The sequence below is a fragment of the Aethina tumida genome, chromosome 2 (genome assembly GCF_024364675.1).
Source record: "Aethina tumida isolate Nest 87 chromosome 2, icAetTumi1.1, whole genome shotgun sequence".
Lineage (NCBI taxonomy): Eukaryota > Metazoa > Arthropoda > Insecta > Coleoptera > Nitidulidae > Aethina > Aethina tumida.
In genome coordinates this window covers 1,307,541-1,325,429 of record NC_065436.1, presented here as the reverse complement: position 1 = coordinate 1,325,429, position 17,889 = coordinate 1,307,541, and the positions used below count along the sequence as shown (strand labels likewise).

Genomic DNA, 17,889 nt, shown 5'->3' with positions numbered 1-17,889 from the left:
TTAATAATTAATAAAGTCCAAACAATTTCACTTTTTAATATCCACCAATAAACCTGTCCGAATAAAGTACCTAAAAGGGTCTAAATCAATCTGGACATTATTAAGAGCGCTATTTTTGCATAAAAAATTAATTAAACATTTAAATATTAATGTAATTGAGAGAAATTTAATTTTAAGCGCTTTTTTGCGCCCGACCGCACGCAACCCACTTAACACATGCAACAGCTGTCAAGTATGTTAACCCCACTTTTGTGACAATCACAATACTAAATGTTTTGTTTACGAAATACTTCCATTGTGATAATAATATAAAACAACAAAATGTGTGATAATCAAAACAGTTCCGACACAGGAACAATTAACAAACAAGACAATCAGGGCAGCGAAACGACTGGTTCGGAGGACCAACTTTCGGAAAGGTGACGACGAATTTTATCGCCTTTATCTGTTGTTAATGTAAATTTGTGGTTTAATTTTTAGTAGTATGACGTATAGAATCACGAACATGGCTCAGAACATGTCGATAGCTGAGGATAATAGGAACTTTTATTCGGACCCTCATAGTCCGTGCTCATTTCGTATGCCCATAGTGGGCTATGAGATCATGGAGGAACGACCCAAATTTACGGTAAGCATAAATTAAAATTAGTTGCTATTAATAGCCTGATAAACGTATGATTAATTCATTGTTTATCATTTATAACTGTATTATCAATGTGTATATTGTTATAGGTGTACAAAATAAAAGTGGAGAACACAGAAACGGGCGGCTTTTGGTACGTATTTCGACGTTACACCGATTTCGTGCGCCTCTGCAACAAAATCAAACGTTCACATCCAGATGTAGTGAGATATTTGCCTCGAAAAAGGTGGTTCAAAAACAATTATGACTCACTCTTCCTTGAAGAGAGGGTCAATGATTTACAAACCCTGGTCAATGCTATCTTGAATATCCCTGAGTTACTGACGTCACAGGACATTCAAGATTTCTTCTGTTTGAACGAGGCACCCGTGTATTCAGACACCAATGATGAATCAAGGGTGAGTTTTAATATTAATATTGTGGGACAGTACTTATAATCGTTGTAGATTGTCCTCGAGGCACTCGAAGAAACAATTAATGATCTCAAGCAGCAGATACAAGAAAAAGACATGGCGTTAGACGCTTTGCATGATAATCTCCATTCTACAGTATTAGAAAATGAGCACCTTAAAAAAATTATTAGGTAATTTAAGTGAAATAATAATAAAATACTTGCTGATGAAATTATTTTAGGAATTCTACACTGAATTGCCAAAAATGTCAGAAGGATTATGAGAATTTAACCAAGTTACTACAATGATGTAGGTTGTTATATGTTAATTTAAGGAATCAAAAGTTCTATACCAGTTAATAGTTTAGTTATTTATTAAATAGTTTTATATATTTATACAACATAACTCTATGTAGATATTGTGGACCATGACAATAAAAGAGATATATTTTTTAAGCAATAAATATTTACAATATAATTGTTGTTTAATTAATTATTTAAGCTTGCTTATATAATGATAATTAAATAAAAGACATTAATTTTTTAAAATATATATTAATATTAAAAAATATATATTATGTAAATGACTATTTGTTAATTGTAAAATAAGATACTAATGATGTTCAAGATGCTTCAGCTAATTCTTCTCTTTTCATCATACTGTCCTCATAATTTTTAAATTGTTTAGCAACAATCAGTTCCAAATCGTTTAGTTTATCTTCTTTTACACACTGTCTAATTTGTTGGAAGAACCTCAGGTAATGATGAATATTGTGGCTAAAACGATAAATAATTAAAATACAGCCAGAGAAGATATATTTCTACATACACCATAATTAAAATGGGCCCTAAAAGTTCTTGAACTGTTAATAAATGGTGAATATACGCTCTTGAATAATTCTTGCAAGACATACACGTACAGTGTCTTAGAATTGGCATAAAATCATCACTATATCTGTAAATAAAAGGTTAAAAACTTTTAAATTTATGGTAAAATTAATCTTACAGTCTATCTCTTAGGTTTATTTCATATTCCTCAACTTCCCCTTCCAAATCCATACTGAAAGTCAAAGCTGCAGCCCGCTCCGTTACAATCTTGCAGTAAGACGTATCAAACAAATCCACACCTAGTTGCACAAACTTGATTATGTTCACCGGATTCCAACAGCCCTAAATCAAAACGTAAATTTCAAGTGGTACAAAAGTATAAAACAGTTAAGTACTTGAATACAAGTCAGTTTTGACTCCGGTATCGTTTTCATTATTAGCTCAACGATTGGTTTCAGCTCCAGAAAAGGCAAAAACTCAATTTCTGGTCCATTATTGTGGAGGCCGTCAATTAAATATCCCTGTATGTCTGGGTCTTTGCACACTGTTTCCAGACATCTTTCTCGTGCCTTCAAATCATACCCTCCTGTCAATAAAATATACATGTATTTATTTATTTATTATTTATATAATTTGAATGATAATTACCAGTGATACACGCCATCGGGAACGACCTTTGCAACACCTCTGACTTTCTGTGGTACTCCAGGCACTGTTTGTAGAAGTCTATGGTGGTGTCCACCGACTTAGTGATCCGCTTCTGGTGACTGGCCTTGTTTGTGTCACCATCTGAGAGGAAAATGTACATATCGGGCTTCACAGACTCCATCATCTTCATGTACATCGTCGGATCGTAGTGGACCAGCCCGTTTTTTGTCCACAGAGGCACCTTTGTCTTCAAGTGGTGGCCATGCTTGGTCATTTGGCTTGGATCTTGGAATGTTATGCACGAGAAGCTGTTTTTGCTCCCTGTAATCAATTTGTAAAATTACAGAATGTTTTACTAATTAATTAATGACTGAGACAGACCCACAAATTCACTGATGGACCCCCTGTAGTGCTGCATCGTCTCCTGGAAGTTGTGAACGCTTTGCAGTGGTATTTGCAGTACGTAAGCATCCTGACTGACAAGTTTGAAGACTTCATGTGTGACATGTGGTATTTGCCCACCCTGAAACGACCCCCGAGTCAAATACAGCTCTCGCTATGCATTAATATGTGTATACAGACCTGCGAGTGAAGCAAGAGCATCGGCGTTTCGAGGTTCACCTCCGGTCTGTCGTTCAAATTGGACAGGACGCCGATACGCGGCCGCAACCTGGACACATTTTGAACTGTAAATTTCATTTTTGAAACCGTCGAGTTCCTATTAATTTAACAGTTAAGTGCACTTAAATCATTAAAAATTGGTTTGTGTTTTCGAAACGTGACAACTGACAGATTTTCAACATGTTATGCCGACGTAAGATCGGTTGCCTAACGATTTGTAAACAATGGTTGTGTTGGGTACCATTGAAGTTGCCCAGTGGTTTACAAACTCGCAAAAATACGCCTAACAGTTGATGGTACAATTTAAAAAACGGCAATTAGTTACACAATTAGTAATTTGTGTGTTAATTTTTACGCACAACGCAGTAAAAAAGCATGAATTAGACTAAGATGTAGTGAGGGTTGCGTACTGCATGTAAATATTATTAATCCCACTCAAATATTCCGCTCACTTTTAATATTTATTTAAAGGGACTTGTAAACAAATCCTTTACGGGCACTTCATCGCAACGTCCACGGGAAATTAAAACAACAAGCGCGTAAACCTTTGAGTTTGGGAAAAATCGATGAAAAGCCCGGTGAAAATCGCCAATTCGACAACACCGCGTCCGTGGGTAACGGGATGGGTTTTCTCGCTGTCACACTCGATGGTAGAAAGGTGTTGGTGATTTGTGTTGTCAAACTGTTGCCTGTGATCGCGTTACGCTGACTGAGATGTCCTGCTGAGTCCTGCTACGCAATCGTACATTGATAATTTTGGTGCGAAATTAAAATGGAATTTAAATTCAACCTGAACGACTATTTCAAAGAGAGGATCGTCGAGATCGACCACAATTTGGTTCCACCCGGTTTCAGTGGAGATCGCAGACAATTATGGTGAGTGGTGATGGATTTTTTGGGGTGCAGTTCGGGGGTTTTTTGGGGTGCGGTCGTCGGTCGCTCGGGGATTTTTACAGGAGCACGTCCGACTGACGCATGTGTTAATTGTTGCGCTACACACATTTATTTATGGTTTTTTCTAATTTGTGAGGATTTAAATGGGAATTTACTCGTGTGTGGAATTAATGTTGCTCTTAAAGGTCATTTTTAACATGAGGTGTCATTTAAAAACTAGTTTCAAAATCGCAGAAGGATTATTTATAAATTTATGCATGTTTTGTCATTGAATTCTTCCCCGAAACTATTCAAATATTAAAAATAGTGAAAGTTTTATTTACTCATTTTAATATTTATAAAATTTACTATTTTTTAATAATTAAAAGTAATGTATAATTAATAATTACTAAGAAATTTATATATTTTTTAAAGAAAATTTATTCTACAGATAATGTTAGATCAATGAGGAAAACTGGAGCACCAGATTTCATTGCATAATCCATTGAATAATATTAAAACAAGGTCACTTCCTCCGATTTCAAGTTTGACCTATCCAAATTTAATTCCAATCCCATTTCTTTTGATGTGCCGACAACGTATGCGAAGCACGAGACTGCTGAAAAGAGGTTTTTGCACGAATATGCGACTGCAATCATGTTTTGTCATCGTAAATATTTATATGTTAATTAGATTTCGGGATCGAAATAGATTTTGTGTTTGTTCTTCATTGAATTCACTTATAAATGTACAAATTATTTATGCCTCAGTTGATAATTAAAGTTTATACATGATTAAAGAGTGCAATTTTTGTTATCAAAGTATAAATATAAGTAATACCACCAACACGTGGATTGCTTGCAACTAATTCGTGATAAAACAAACAGTTTATTTTTAGATCTTACTTATGTTTTGCCAAAGAAAAGAGTTAAAATCTTATTTTTTTATGTGCCATGACAGAAATATTAACATGTAGGAATCGATCCGTGAAGGACATTTATTAATACATCAATACAACTAATAATTAATAGTAATTTTCCCAAGGAAAGAAACCATGTGAAAAATCATGACGTTCGCAGCTTGCTACAAATTATAGATTGCTGCAAAATTATCGACTAATTTATGTCTATAACTACATATTTTTATTTTAATTTAATGCTAATTTTAATGTATCATTTTTATGATTACTTTTACTATTAATTAAATTCTTTCTAAAATAGTCTAGAAACCTAGAACTGAGTTAATCGTTGCTCCCATTTTTGAAATATCCTTAAAAAATAATATTTATGCACATGTTTGTTTCTAAAAAAGGTTTCTTAATGGAAAATTGTTCAATTTACTGTAATTGATAAATCGAATCAAAAAAATTAATTATATTTTCGTATTTAGGTCCATGTTTTTAATTTTTAAGTGTTAAGAATCATTGAAAACTGTCATAATAATCTCTCATAACTTGATGGTACAAAGAAATGGTACAATATTGTCATAATTTTGATACTCTGACACAAAAATGTGACTGAAAAAGTGTGAATTAAGTATATTATAATATCTCTAAATAAAATATAACGATATTTCTGGTAAATTTTGAGATATTTAATATTTTTGTGTATGAAAGAAGGGAGAAATTTTGCATCAAATTGAAATAATAATTAAATTTGCCTTTGAAACGTCGAAAAAAATCAACTTTTTCTAAAATATATATAATTTGTGATTTCCAAAATTGTCTCTAAATAAGATATAACTAATATTCCTGGTAAATTTCGAGATATTTATCATTGTTATCTGTGAAACATGTGGGAAATTTTACATCAAATTGAAATAATAATTAAATTTGCCTTTAAAATGTCGAAAAAATCAAGTTCTTCTAAAATATAAATAACTTGTGATATTCAAAATTGTCTCTAAATTAGATATGATGATATTCCTGGTAAATTTCGAGATATTTAACATTGTTATCTTATGAAACATGTGGGAAATTTTACATCAAATTGAAATAATAATTAAATTTGCCTTTGAAACGTCGAAAAAAATCAACTTTTTCTAAAATATATATAATTTGTGATATCCAAAATTGTCTCTAAATAAGATATAACTAATATTCCTGGTAAATTTCGAGATATTTAACATTGTTATCTTATGAAACATGTGGGAAATTTTACATCAAATTGAAATAATAATTAAATTTGTCTTAGATGTGACGAAAAAATCAAGTTTTTCTAAAATATATATAACTTGTGACATCCAAAATTGTCTCTAAATTAGATATAACGATATTTCTGATAAATTTCGAGATATTTAACATTGTTATCTTATGAAACATGTGGGAAATTTTACATCAAATTGAAATAATGATTAAATTTGCCTTTGAAATGTAGAAAAAATCAAGTTTTTCTAAAATATATATAATTTGTGATACACAAAATTGTCTCTAAATTAGATATGATGATATTTCTGGTAAATTTCGAGATATTTAACATTGTTATCTTATGAAACATGTGGGAAATTTTACATCAAATTGAAATAATAATTAAATTTGCCTTTGAAATGACGAAAAAATCAAGTTTTTCTAAAATATATATAACTTGTGATACACAAAATTGTCTCTAAATTAGATATGATGATATTTCTGATAAATTTCGAGATATTTAACATTGTTATCTTATGAAACGTGGGAAATTTTACTTCAAATTGAAATAATAATTAAATTTGCCTTTGAAATGATGAAAAAATTAAGTTTTTCTAAAATATATATAACTTGTGATATTCAAAATTGTCTCTAAATTAGATATGATGGTATTTCTGGTAAATTTCAAGATATTTAACATTGTTATCTTGTGAAACATGTGGGAAATTTTACATCAAATTGAAATAATAATTAAATTTGCCTTTGAAATGTCGAAAAAATCAAGTTCTTCTAAAATATAAATAACTTGTGATACACAAAATTGTCTTTAAATAAGATATAACGATATTTCTGGTAAATTTAGAGATATTTAACATTGTCATGTATGAAAGAAGTGTGCCAAATTGGAATACCCCGTATACAATACAAATAATTACACCCGATGGATATTAACACAGTTACATCGTTTCATTCATCAAACAGAAAACACATTGAACTCGCCCGCCCACAATTACACACCGCTAACAGTAAAAACAGATTTTAATGCAGATAATTAGCGTGAGTAACGTGGCAAAGGATCTACACGAAAATCAACACGCGCCCCGAATTTTAAAATTACATACCCAGTTATGTAATCGAAGTTAATGTGAACCGTGCCCACTTCTGGGCTAGTTCCGAAATTGGTTTATTAATATTAGATACTTAATTTATTAGTTTCCACGATCGATTCCTCGTTTACGTTACGCCCGAAATTTATTATTAACGGTGCATTTTGTTTTGTTTACGCACTGAAAGATTCGTTGTTGGAAACAACAGTTGCAATTAAATTCGTCGAAGACGTTGTTCAACTTCCGTTACGCGTTTTGTGCGGACATTAAATTTTAAACGTCTTGGCAGATGCAACGCTCTCTTAATTCAATTAAAAGTCCTTCATTAAAATTAATTTACACTTGTTAACCATTTTCTACCACGTTCATGTGTCAGAGCATCAGAATTATGATTAATTTACACGAAATCTGACAATATTGTGTCCTTTCTTTGTACCATAAAGTTATGAGAGATGATTTTTTTGACTGTCTTCAAAAATTTAAAGGCAAATTCTATGATTGTTTCAATTTGAAGTGAAAAAAATCAAGTTTTTTAAATATATGTGTAACTTTTGATGTATCAAATCGTCTCTAAATCAGATTTAACTATATTTTTGGTAAATTTTAAGACATTTAACATTGTCATATATGAAACATTTCAGGAACAGTCAAAGATATTAAATAAGTCCGGACTCCGGAGTCAGTTGGGACATCCTGTGTGCGTGTAAAAATAAATTAGCAACAATTTCACGTAGACACAACAACAACATAAATCAAAACACATCAACATCAAACATAACAATTATAAATATCAATGAACACGACTCGAGTAAATTGTTACGGTATTTGATCGAAGGAATTGTTATTCAGTATCCGATTTATATCTCTTATCGCGTAACGTAACAGCGTTAATTTTTCTAATGGTGTTTTGACGTGTCGCACACAAAACATCGTGTCGAATTAAGCGATATGCTCCGATAAATGTGGGATCGATTAAATTAAAAAAATAGACTTTGTGCTTTAAAATTTTGATGTAAAATTTAATTGATTGTCTGATTGGAAATTAAAAAAATACAATACAATGAATAAAACAATAAGAAGAGTTTTTGTACAATATTGTGGCTTTTGTATCAGAAAGTTGATCGATTTCTAAAATAGTATAAATAGGTTAAAGGAGTATATGCTGGTACGAAAAACTACATAACTCAAAGTGATTTCTAATCAATATTATAATTTGTGTGGGTAATTGTTATATCTACAATAGTATGTTCTCTTCAAACAAAATTTGAATATTGATATAAAAAATACAAACACATGGAAATATGAGCACAATAATAGAAACAAATAAAATTAAAAAAAAATGTGATTTAATTCTGATATTTATTGGTAATAAAAACTTAAAAATAAAAATTTATATCATTTACATCAGTTGTAAACAATATATCTATTAAGTATTGTTTTTTACATAAACATTTTACAAATATTTCTTTAATTTGTATTTTAAATGTTAATTTTTTATGTGTTTTTGTTGTTATTTTGTGGTAATTTTTAAATTAAATATAATATTTCCTATTAATTTTTATTGTTCTGAGATTTTTTTATATTAATTTAGGTTTCTCTTGTAAATTTAATAAAGAAAAACTCATTGTTTACATTTTGATGCCTTAATTTTTAATTTTTACATCATTTATATTAAATATTCCCTTCCAGAACTTCTTAATTTAATTAAAACTAACATCAATTAGTTTAATTATTAAAATTGTTTGCCTTTATTGTTTCAAATAAAAAATGACAGTATAAATATGTAAATTTATTAAAGAAAAATTCATTGTTTAGATTTTGATGCCTTAATTTTTAATTTTTGTATCATTTACACTAATTATTCCCTTCCAGAGCTTCTTAATTTAATTAAAACTAACATCAAGCAGTTTAATTATTAATATTGTTTGTCTTTATTGTTTCAAATAAGAAATGACAGTATAAATATGTAAATTTATTAAAGAAAAACTCATTGTTTAGATTTTGATGCCTTAATTTTTAATTTTTGTATCATTTACACTAATTATTCCCTTCCAGAACTTCTTAATTTAATTAAAACTAACATCAATCAGTTTAATTATTAATATTGTTCGTCTTTATAGTTTCAAATAAGAAATGACAGTATAAATATGTAAATTTATTAAAGAAAAACTCATTGTTTAGATATTGATGCCTTAATTTTTAATTTTTGTATCATTTACACTAATTATTCCCTTCCAGAACTTCTTAATTTAATTAAAACTAACATCAAACAGTTTAATTATTAATATTGTTTGTCTCTATAGTTTCAAATAAGAAATGACAGTATAAGTATGTAAATTTATTAAAGAAAAACTCATTGTTTAGATTTTGATGCCTTAATTTTTAATTTTTGTATCATTTACACTAATTATTCCCTTCCAGAACTTCTTAATTTAATTAAAACTAACATCAAACAGTTTAATTATTAATATTGTTTGTCTCTATAGTTTCAAATAAGAAATGACAGTATAAGTATGTAAATTTATTAAAGAAAAACTCATTGTTTAGATTTTGATGCCTTAATTTTTAATTTTTGTATCATTTACACTAATTATTCCCTTCCAGAACTTCTTAATTTAATTAAAACTAACATCAAACAGTTTAATTATTAATATTGTTTGTCTCTATAGTTTCAAATAAGAAATGACAGTATAAGTATGTAAATTTATTAAAGAAAAACTCATTGATTTGAGAACTTTTGAATTTAATTAAGTCTACTGTGATATAGTTTAATTAATAACGTGTTTGGACATCCTAATTTTATTTAAAACTCAATTATATAAATTAAGTGTTTAATTTTTTACTTTAATTATTTTTCAGGGACACAGTGTCGAAGGTCACCGAGGTGGTGAACGCGATGGGGGAGGCGTCGGCCGCCGCCCAGGGCCTCTCGAAGGCGATCACCACGTCCGACCGGCTGAGGAATTCGGAGCACAAGCTCTACCTATTGATTGACGGCGGGCACAACGGGTAAACCACTCACTTTCACCCTTTTTCGTCCTTTTATTTCTTCACCCTCACTGTCTCTCTGTGTTACGTCTCCCATTTCGTCTGTCTAGTCTTTTAGACGAGTAAAATTTACAGATGAATCTCTCGGCGTCGCTGAGTTACCGTTTTATTAATGGCTCAGCAGAACGGAAAATAAAAACTGATGGACACGTTAAAAGATAATGTAATGAGTCGTGGGAAATTCGACTGATGCCACATACTAATAATTATGTGTCCGGCTAAAATCTTGAGAGGAACTTTAATGTGCAGGGCAATTTTAAAACGTGGGAAATTACAAGTGTAACTAATAATAAGTTGGACATCATCTATTGATTTTTTTATTGTGAATATATTAATTTTAATATTAATAATTAATATAAATTGTACAAGGAAATCCATCTAAATGATTCATTACAAGGTTGAAAATATTAAAAAATAAATTAAAATGAATATTTTGTAATAAGTATATACTTTTTTTGGATTTATATTGATTGAACCACCCTGTATATAGTATTTTATAAAAGTTTAAAGAAATGGACACCTAATTAAATTAGATAAAAGGTGTTAATAAGCTATATTTATAGTCTCCTTTATTTTCAAAATAAACTGTGTTTTAACAATGACTTTAAAACATTAGAGACTTGTGTGTGTGTGTTTGTTAAACGAGCCAAAATGTTTTTAATTAAATTGCTAAACTCACGCAAATGCCAAAGGTGTACAGTTTAATCCTGGCACGTAATTATAATAAAATAATAAACGTATGTTATCAAATGTCAAAAAATATATACATTAATTTGAATAAATACATTAAACAAGTTAAGACTTTACATTATTAAATCAAATTAAAATACTAATTATGTGTGTTTTTTTCAGTAAAAAAGGAGCTGTGACAGGCCTGTTAAAAGTCGGGCGGAAGACTCTGTACCTCTTCGACAGGGACGGCGAACATTATCAAGTCACGCCGTTGTGCATCCTCGACTTTTACGTGCACGAATCCCGTCAGCGTTCCGGTCTCGGGAAGCTCCTCTACGAGCACATGCTCAAGGCAAGTTTTACCCAGGCAAAAAGGCGATAAAAATCAATTGTAAACTGTTTAAGGAGTGATGGGGAATTTACATAAAACGCTGAAAAATGAATAATGCATGTGAAAGAGAGTTTAAAAAGCCCATATATGTTGTGACGTATCGTTTGTTTCTTTGTGGCTTAGCAGTATTTAAAATTATCACCTACTAGTATAAGTAATAACTAAAATAATTAAAAAACGAAAATTAAAACTATTAATGGCTAAATCCAGTAATTAACAGACGTTATAATATTAATAATAGTAATAAACATTGATTTATCATCAAATTGATATTGTATGACTTAGCAAAAGTGTTGAAATTATCTTCTACTAGTATAAGTAATGAATTAAACTTAAAAAAAGGTTAAAGTGACCAAAATATCGTAAAATATTGTTTATATTTTATAATGTGGCTTATTATTTAGCAAAAGTATTAAAAATTATCATCTACTAGTATAAGTAATAATTAAAATGTTTAAAAAAACATAAATTAAAACTATTAATGCTTCATTAAACAATTTATTTAGTTGTAAATAATAAATTCAAGTAATTAACAGACGTAATAATATTAATAATAGTAATAAAGAATGATTTATCATGAAATTGATATTGTGTGACTTAGCAAAAGTGTTAAAATTATCTTCTACTAGTATAAGTAATGAATTAAAATTAAAAAAAGGTTAAAGTGACCAAAATATCGTAAAATATTGTTTATATTTTATAATGTGGCTTATTATTTAGCAAAAATATTAAAAATTATCATCTACTAGTATAAGTAATAATTGAAATATTTTAAAAAAAATATATAAATTAAAACTATTAGTGCTTCATTAAACAATTTATTTAGTTGTAAATGATAAATTCAAGTAATTAACAGACGTAATAATATTAATAATAGTAATAAACTTTGATTTATCATGAAATTGATATTGTGTGACTTAGTAAAAGTGTTAAAATTATCTTCTACTAGTATAAGTAATGAATTAAAATTAAAAAAAGATTAAAGTGACCAAAATATCGTAAAATATTGTTTATATTTTATAATTTGGCTTATTATTTAGCAAAAGTATTAAAAATTATCATCTACTAGTATAAGTAGTAATTGAAATAATTAAAAAAAACATAAATTAAAACTATTAATGCTTTATTAAACAATTTATTTAGTTGTATGAGATAAAATCAAGTAATTAACAGACGTAATAATATAAATAATAGTAATAAACATTGATTTATCATGAAATTGATATTGTATGACTTAGCAAAAGTGTTAAAATTATCATCTACTAGTATAAGTAATCTATTAAAATTTAAAAAAAAGGTTAAAGTGGCCAAAAATATTGTGTATTTAGCAAAAATATTAAACATCATCTACTACTATAAGTAATTATAAGAACACTGATTAAAGAACTTTCTAAACAAACAGCAAATGTAAAATCGATATCATATCAACAACTGATTAAACTAATTATGCACATGTATGTAATTTCAGTAATTTACTGCGGTTGCAGTTTCGATTACCCGGAAACGGAAGAACCCAATCGTTGTTTTCGCGTGTTTCTGGCGTTTGTTAATTAGTTCCAGCCAGCCATTTCTTTTTTTTTTATTTCTATTATGTGAACCGTTCAAATTTTACCGCAGAGCTAATCCTGACATGATAACCCATTTTCTATTTTTGGGCTTTTCTATATAGAATAATGCGATAATATTTATCCTGTCGGTTATAAAATTTGTGCCGGATATTTATGGGCACGACATGGGTTTATTATTGGGCGTATTAGTGTCAGTTGTGGTTGGGACGATTATAAACAGATTTGGATTCGAATGGGCATTTAATCAGCAACACAATCAACTTTGATTTGTCATGAAATTAATGTTCTTTGTTTTACCAACCATCCATTAATAATAATAGTAATTAATAATCATTGATTTAGCACAAGTAATTAATTAAATTAGATTTATCATTGAATTAATGTTCCTGAAACCTTTTTTCAGGATGAGGACATCGAACCAGTCAAAATAGCAATAGACCGACCAAGTGAAAAATTTCTGGGTTTTTTGAAAAAGCATTACAATTTAAGCACACCCATCAAACAGATGAACAACTACGTCGTGTTCGACGGCTTCTTCCCCGACGACGAGGACAAAAAGAGTGAAAAAAGGTAAATGAAAACAGCCCCAAAGTGACTCATTTAAATTAGTTTTCCACGTAACGATTTAAATCAAACTAACGTACATAAATAGGCACTGATTACGCTCTGCGGAATTAATTAATTTTTCGACTGGTGCCCCTCACAGTGTAAATAGATGCGTACCGAAACCATAAACATTTAAGCCATGCGTAAGTTTTATTTTTAGGTTGACGTACTAATTTTGTGCATTCCGGGAATTAATCCAATTTATTTCCTTTGGGTCGTCTAGACTAAATTTAGTGACGGGTTTACATTTGTTTAACCACATGCACAAACAAGTTCAGTAACTAGATTTCAGTAAAAAGTACGAATCAATGTATTTCGTGCTTCAGTTCAGTTCCCTCGAAAGCACTTGAGCCATTACAACAACCGATTTTATCGGAATTTACAACAGTGTTGACGTAATTATGTTCTTAAGCTCGTGGGTGGCAATAAAACACAAATGTGGGGTACAGGCCCATTGTTTTATATGTAATTCTTATGTTCCTATATTCGTTACACTCATAACTACTCGGTTGATCCCCGGGTTTTTTTATTTAACAGCGGGGCACGAGTATGGCTTTTTATTGTACCTTCGACCTAGTTACTAAAAATGCGGGGAATATTTTTTTATGGAGCAAGGGACACAACTGTGTTTCAGACTTTTATAGGAAGTTTATGTGAAATATTACTAGAACCGTTTAATGGTCTGAAATTTACCTAATAATCATTTAAATTAACTAACTACATAAAATATTGGGTACTGGAAAGAGTAATTTATCATTTTATGCTTTGAAATAACAACAAACTTCCCTTTTAACAATTTGAAGCTTTCTTTGAATCTCTCCAGACCAATAATAGACTAAAAGTCTTCAAATAATATAAAATTTAATACAAAAATAAAGCAAAAATGTAAATTACTTTATCTTCTATCTAATACTTATATTCTACTTCATTTATTTGTGTACAGGAATATTCCATCCCCTAAAATATTTATTTTCCTGTAAGAGATACAGAGAAAAGTTTTGTATAAAAATGTGATAACATTTAACTTTATAATAAACAATAACAGGGGCAAAATATAACAAATAATCCAGTAAAACATTAAAACCAACCCCTAAACATGTTGATTTCTTCAACCGACGAGTAACACAACCACTAATCGAACCCCCTTTTTTCTACTAACTATTTCTAGTGAGTCTATCATTAAGGGAAACTCGCCTAACGTCTCGATCTCACCAAGTGTCGCCCCGTACGGAAGATACGCTGCACCCCGTCCTAAGTGCAGTATGGGTCAGGTATAGCACACTAAAAAATTAATTAATTAATTATCTATACGGGTTCCACTGTTATATGAATTTATTTATTTAATTACGTCTGTTTTTTAGATAATACACAACGAAACATCCACGTTGCCCACCACGTCGACCACACCAGTGGGGTAAGTTGGTTACTTGGTTTAAAAAACTGTAAACCAGTAAAATTAAAGGAAAATCTTGAATAGTATTAAAGAGAATGTTTAATAAATTACTTGAAATTAAGAAACTGTTTAAGATTTTTAGGATACTACAACTCACCCTTGTTTGACTATTATTTTAATATTTTATTTTTGTAAATAATTTAATTTTTTACTGATTTATTTATAAGTAATTGACTTAACTGATTAATAAGAGGTTTATATAGAAGAAACAAGAGATTTCAGCCTGAAATTTCAGTTTAACCTTTTAATTTTCTAATGAAGAAATTAAGTGAATCATCCTGTATATTCTACTAGAACCCTTTTTACTGATTTATTTAAAATATACAGGGTGATTCATTTAACTAATTAATTAGAAGTTTATATAGAAAAAGCAAGAGATATCAGCCTGAAACTTCAGCTCAACCTCTCTATAAATTTCTAATGAAGCAATTAAGTGAATCATCTTGTATATTTTACTGATTTGTTTAAAATATACGGGGTGATTCACTTAACTGATTAATTCGATGTTTATATAGAAGAAACAAGAGATATTAGCCTGAAAATTCAGCTAAACCTCTCTATATATTTCTAATGAATCAATTAAGTGAATCACCCTTAATTTATTATTTTATTACTGTTATTTTATTTTATTTATTGTTTTAGTTATTTTTATTTTAATTTATTTTACTTTTCTCTCTCCACACAGGGCACGCAAAATCCCGAGCAATTAAACGCACGCGCAATTTAAAAGCCTAACGTCCTAAACAAAAAAAAATACCAAAAAATTACAGTTCGCCGAAGCCGGAAGCGGAGAAGGCGACCGAGGAGGAGGTGGTGGCCGAGTCGAACGGCGACCAGGCCCCGGAGTCGCCGAAACTGGAACGGCCGCAGTCGCTCTCCATTCAAACGAACGACGAGATCGTCGAGGACGGGCCCGGTGTCGCCGCCGTCGAGGAGCTGGCGCACAAGGTCCGGGAGCTGGAGGTGGAGGAGGAGCCGCACAAGAAGAAGACGCCCAGTCACTTGACGGAGCAGGGGTTCTTCGACTTGAAGTTCTACCACAACAAGTTGTGGTAGACAAATCATGAATCGTAAATGTGTGTGGTTGGTTGGACGTTGTCGTTCGGTTGTCACTTTGAGGGCGATTTCCGGTTCTTCCACTGGGTTTACTGAGCTGTCATTCGGTTTGTATTTATTCAAAAGTCGCAGCTGAATCGTTGTTTCTATGGCGATGACCAAATTTTACACGTTTTATAATTATTTACTACTACTAACTATTACAAATAAATAGTATATACCTCAACGTATATAAATAAGTACACGGGGTCGTCAGAAATAATGATTTCCTGCTGACAGGACTTTGTACAGTTACTTTCGTCGCATTTGGACCATCTGAAGGAGTTTCAAAGTTTTTTAAACGCAGCACAAGTTGAAACTGCTTCGACTTTAGTTAAGCCACTTTATTTATTATTTATTTATAGTTATACACATATTTATATACTAAATAACCAAATAAATATTTAGCGTTTTTTGATATATTTTATAAAAAAGCATTTGTGCAATAGCTGTTGTGATGTGATAAAAATTCAAAATTGTCGTGCAATATTGCCATTATTGTTCTTTGTTTATTGTTTGCCACTTTGTTGTGAAGGATCGATTGTTAGGTTTTAGGCGGAATTGATGACTTAAGAAAAAGGCTGCTTTTAGTGTAGTGTCAAAGTTGATGTTCAAAAGGGTCACGTCCCGACAATACAGTATTTTTGTCCTTCATCTTCTTAATTTTTGTTACATTCCATTAGATTAGAATATTTATTTTTGTTGAACATGTTTATATGCCAGTCTTTGCCTGTTCCGTTTTATCTCGCAATTATCTGTGTAGAATTACCAAAAAATAATTAAAATTACACTAATTTATTGTGTGTTTTATTCTTTACCTATTTAATTATTAAGAGAATAATTGACAACAAGGTTTGTATTTGTAATATTTTATTTAATTATATTAATAAGATTTATTATTTAATGATTAAAAATATATAAAAATTATTTTTTATGGTAAAAATAGAAAATCATGAATATTTCAGTGTATATAAAGTACAGGTTAAATTTTTAAAGTTATACATTTTAGTTTTTTAATATTCATTATTTAGTTCAAAAGTTTTTAATAAGTTTATTGAATTATCATAAAAAGAATCGATTGAACTGAATAAGTTTTATATACATTGTATATTTCCAGTTTTAAAATAAAATAAACCATACAGTTAAAATTTTAGTTAGTTTTTAAAACTTTAAAAAGTTTATTAAATTTTAAAAATTAAAGTTATTTTGGTGTAGTTACTATTTCTAGTAATAAAATTAAAAGAAAATTGTGTTTTTATAAGTTTATTGAGTATATTGAATAAAATCTATAAAGTAAAGGTTAAATTTTTAAAGATATACATTTTACTTTTTAATATACATTATTTAGTTCATATTTCATGTAATACAATGTATATTTCTAGTTTTATTCTTTAAAATTATTTAATTTATATTTTATTTTTAATGTTTTATATTATTTTTTATATCTTTAGTATTAAAATATTTAGACAACATTTTTCTTAATTTATTTTTTGTATATTTTGACATGTTTGTTTAATTATTAAGAAAATAATATTTAAAATAAGGTTTATAATTTTATTGTATGGATTTTCAAAAATAAAACAAACTTGTGTTTTCAATATTTTAATAAATACGTTGAATAAAATTCATAAATATTACGATTGTGAGTATTAAAATATTTTTCTAAAATAATTCTATGTAGGAATAAATTTTTAAAACTAAGCTTCTTCATTTTCGTATTTTCACATACATTGTGCTTCAGTATTTTATTAATATTTTAAAATAGAAGAAAGTAATTGTATTTATACCTATCATTACTATTGAGAATTGAGGAAATGAATG

General features: G+C 29.4%; 3 protein-coding genes across 4 annotated transcripts; 2 read left to right on the top strand and 1 right to left on the bottom strand.

The window, feature by feature from the left end:
- The first annotated feature begins 242 nt into the window (after positions 1-242).
- LOC109602226 (sorting nexin-16) lies at positions 243-1,512 on the top strand. Of its 2 annotated transcripts, none has more exons than XM_049963465.1 (5): positions 243-419; positions 484-628; positions 733-1,041; positions 1,090-1,226; positions 1,277-1,512. In XM_049963465.1, exons 1-5 carry the CDS (start codon positions 322-324, stop codon positions 1,341-1,343), a joined length of 756 nt encoding a protein of 251 aa, XP_049819422.1. In that variant the 5' UTR covers positions 243-321; the 3' UTR covers positions 1,344-1,512. The 2 variants fall into 2 exon arrangements, with proteins under 2 accessions (XP_049819422.1, XP_019874112.2); XM_020018553.2 differs by having other exon boundaries at positions 481-628.
- A 66-nt stretch (positions 1,513-1,578) lies between these two features.
- LOC109602225 (queuine tRNA-ribosyltransferase accessory subunit 2) lies at positions 1,579-3,315 on the bottom strand. Its single transcript, XM_020018552.2, has 7 exons — positions 3,093-3,315; positions 2,892-3,033; positions 2,511-2,831; positions 2,258-2,448; positions 2,041-2,204; positions 1,864-1,989; positions 1,579-1,811 (listed from the first exon to the last, which is right to left on the bottom strand). The coding sequence occupies exons 1-7, from the start codon at positions 3,207-3,209 to the stop codon at positions 1,658-1,660; spliced, it is 1,215 nt and encodes a 404-aa protein (XP_019874111.1). The 5' UTR covers positions 3,210-3,315; the 3' UTR covers positions 1,579-1,657.
- Positions 3,316-3,628: 313 nt separating this feature from the next.
- Positions 3,629-16,866, top strand: LOC109602224 (alpha-tubulin N-acetyltransferase). The gene is made up of 7 exons (XM_049962503.1): positions 3,629-4,007; positions 10,095-10,244; positions 11,136-11,307; positions 13,318-13,484; positions 14,689-14,791; positions 14,882-14,934; positions 15,714-16,866. Exons 1-7 carry the CDS (start codon positions 3,904-3,906, stop codon positions 16,027-16,029), a joined length of 1,065 nt encoding a protein of 354 aa, XP_049818460.1. The 5' UTR covers positions 3,629-3,903; the 3' UTR covers positions 16,030-16,866.
- Positions 16,867-17,889: the final 1,023 nt, after the last annotated feature.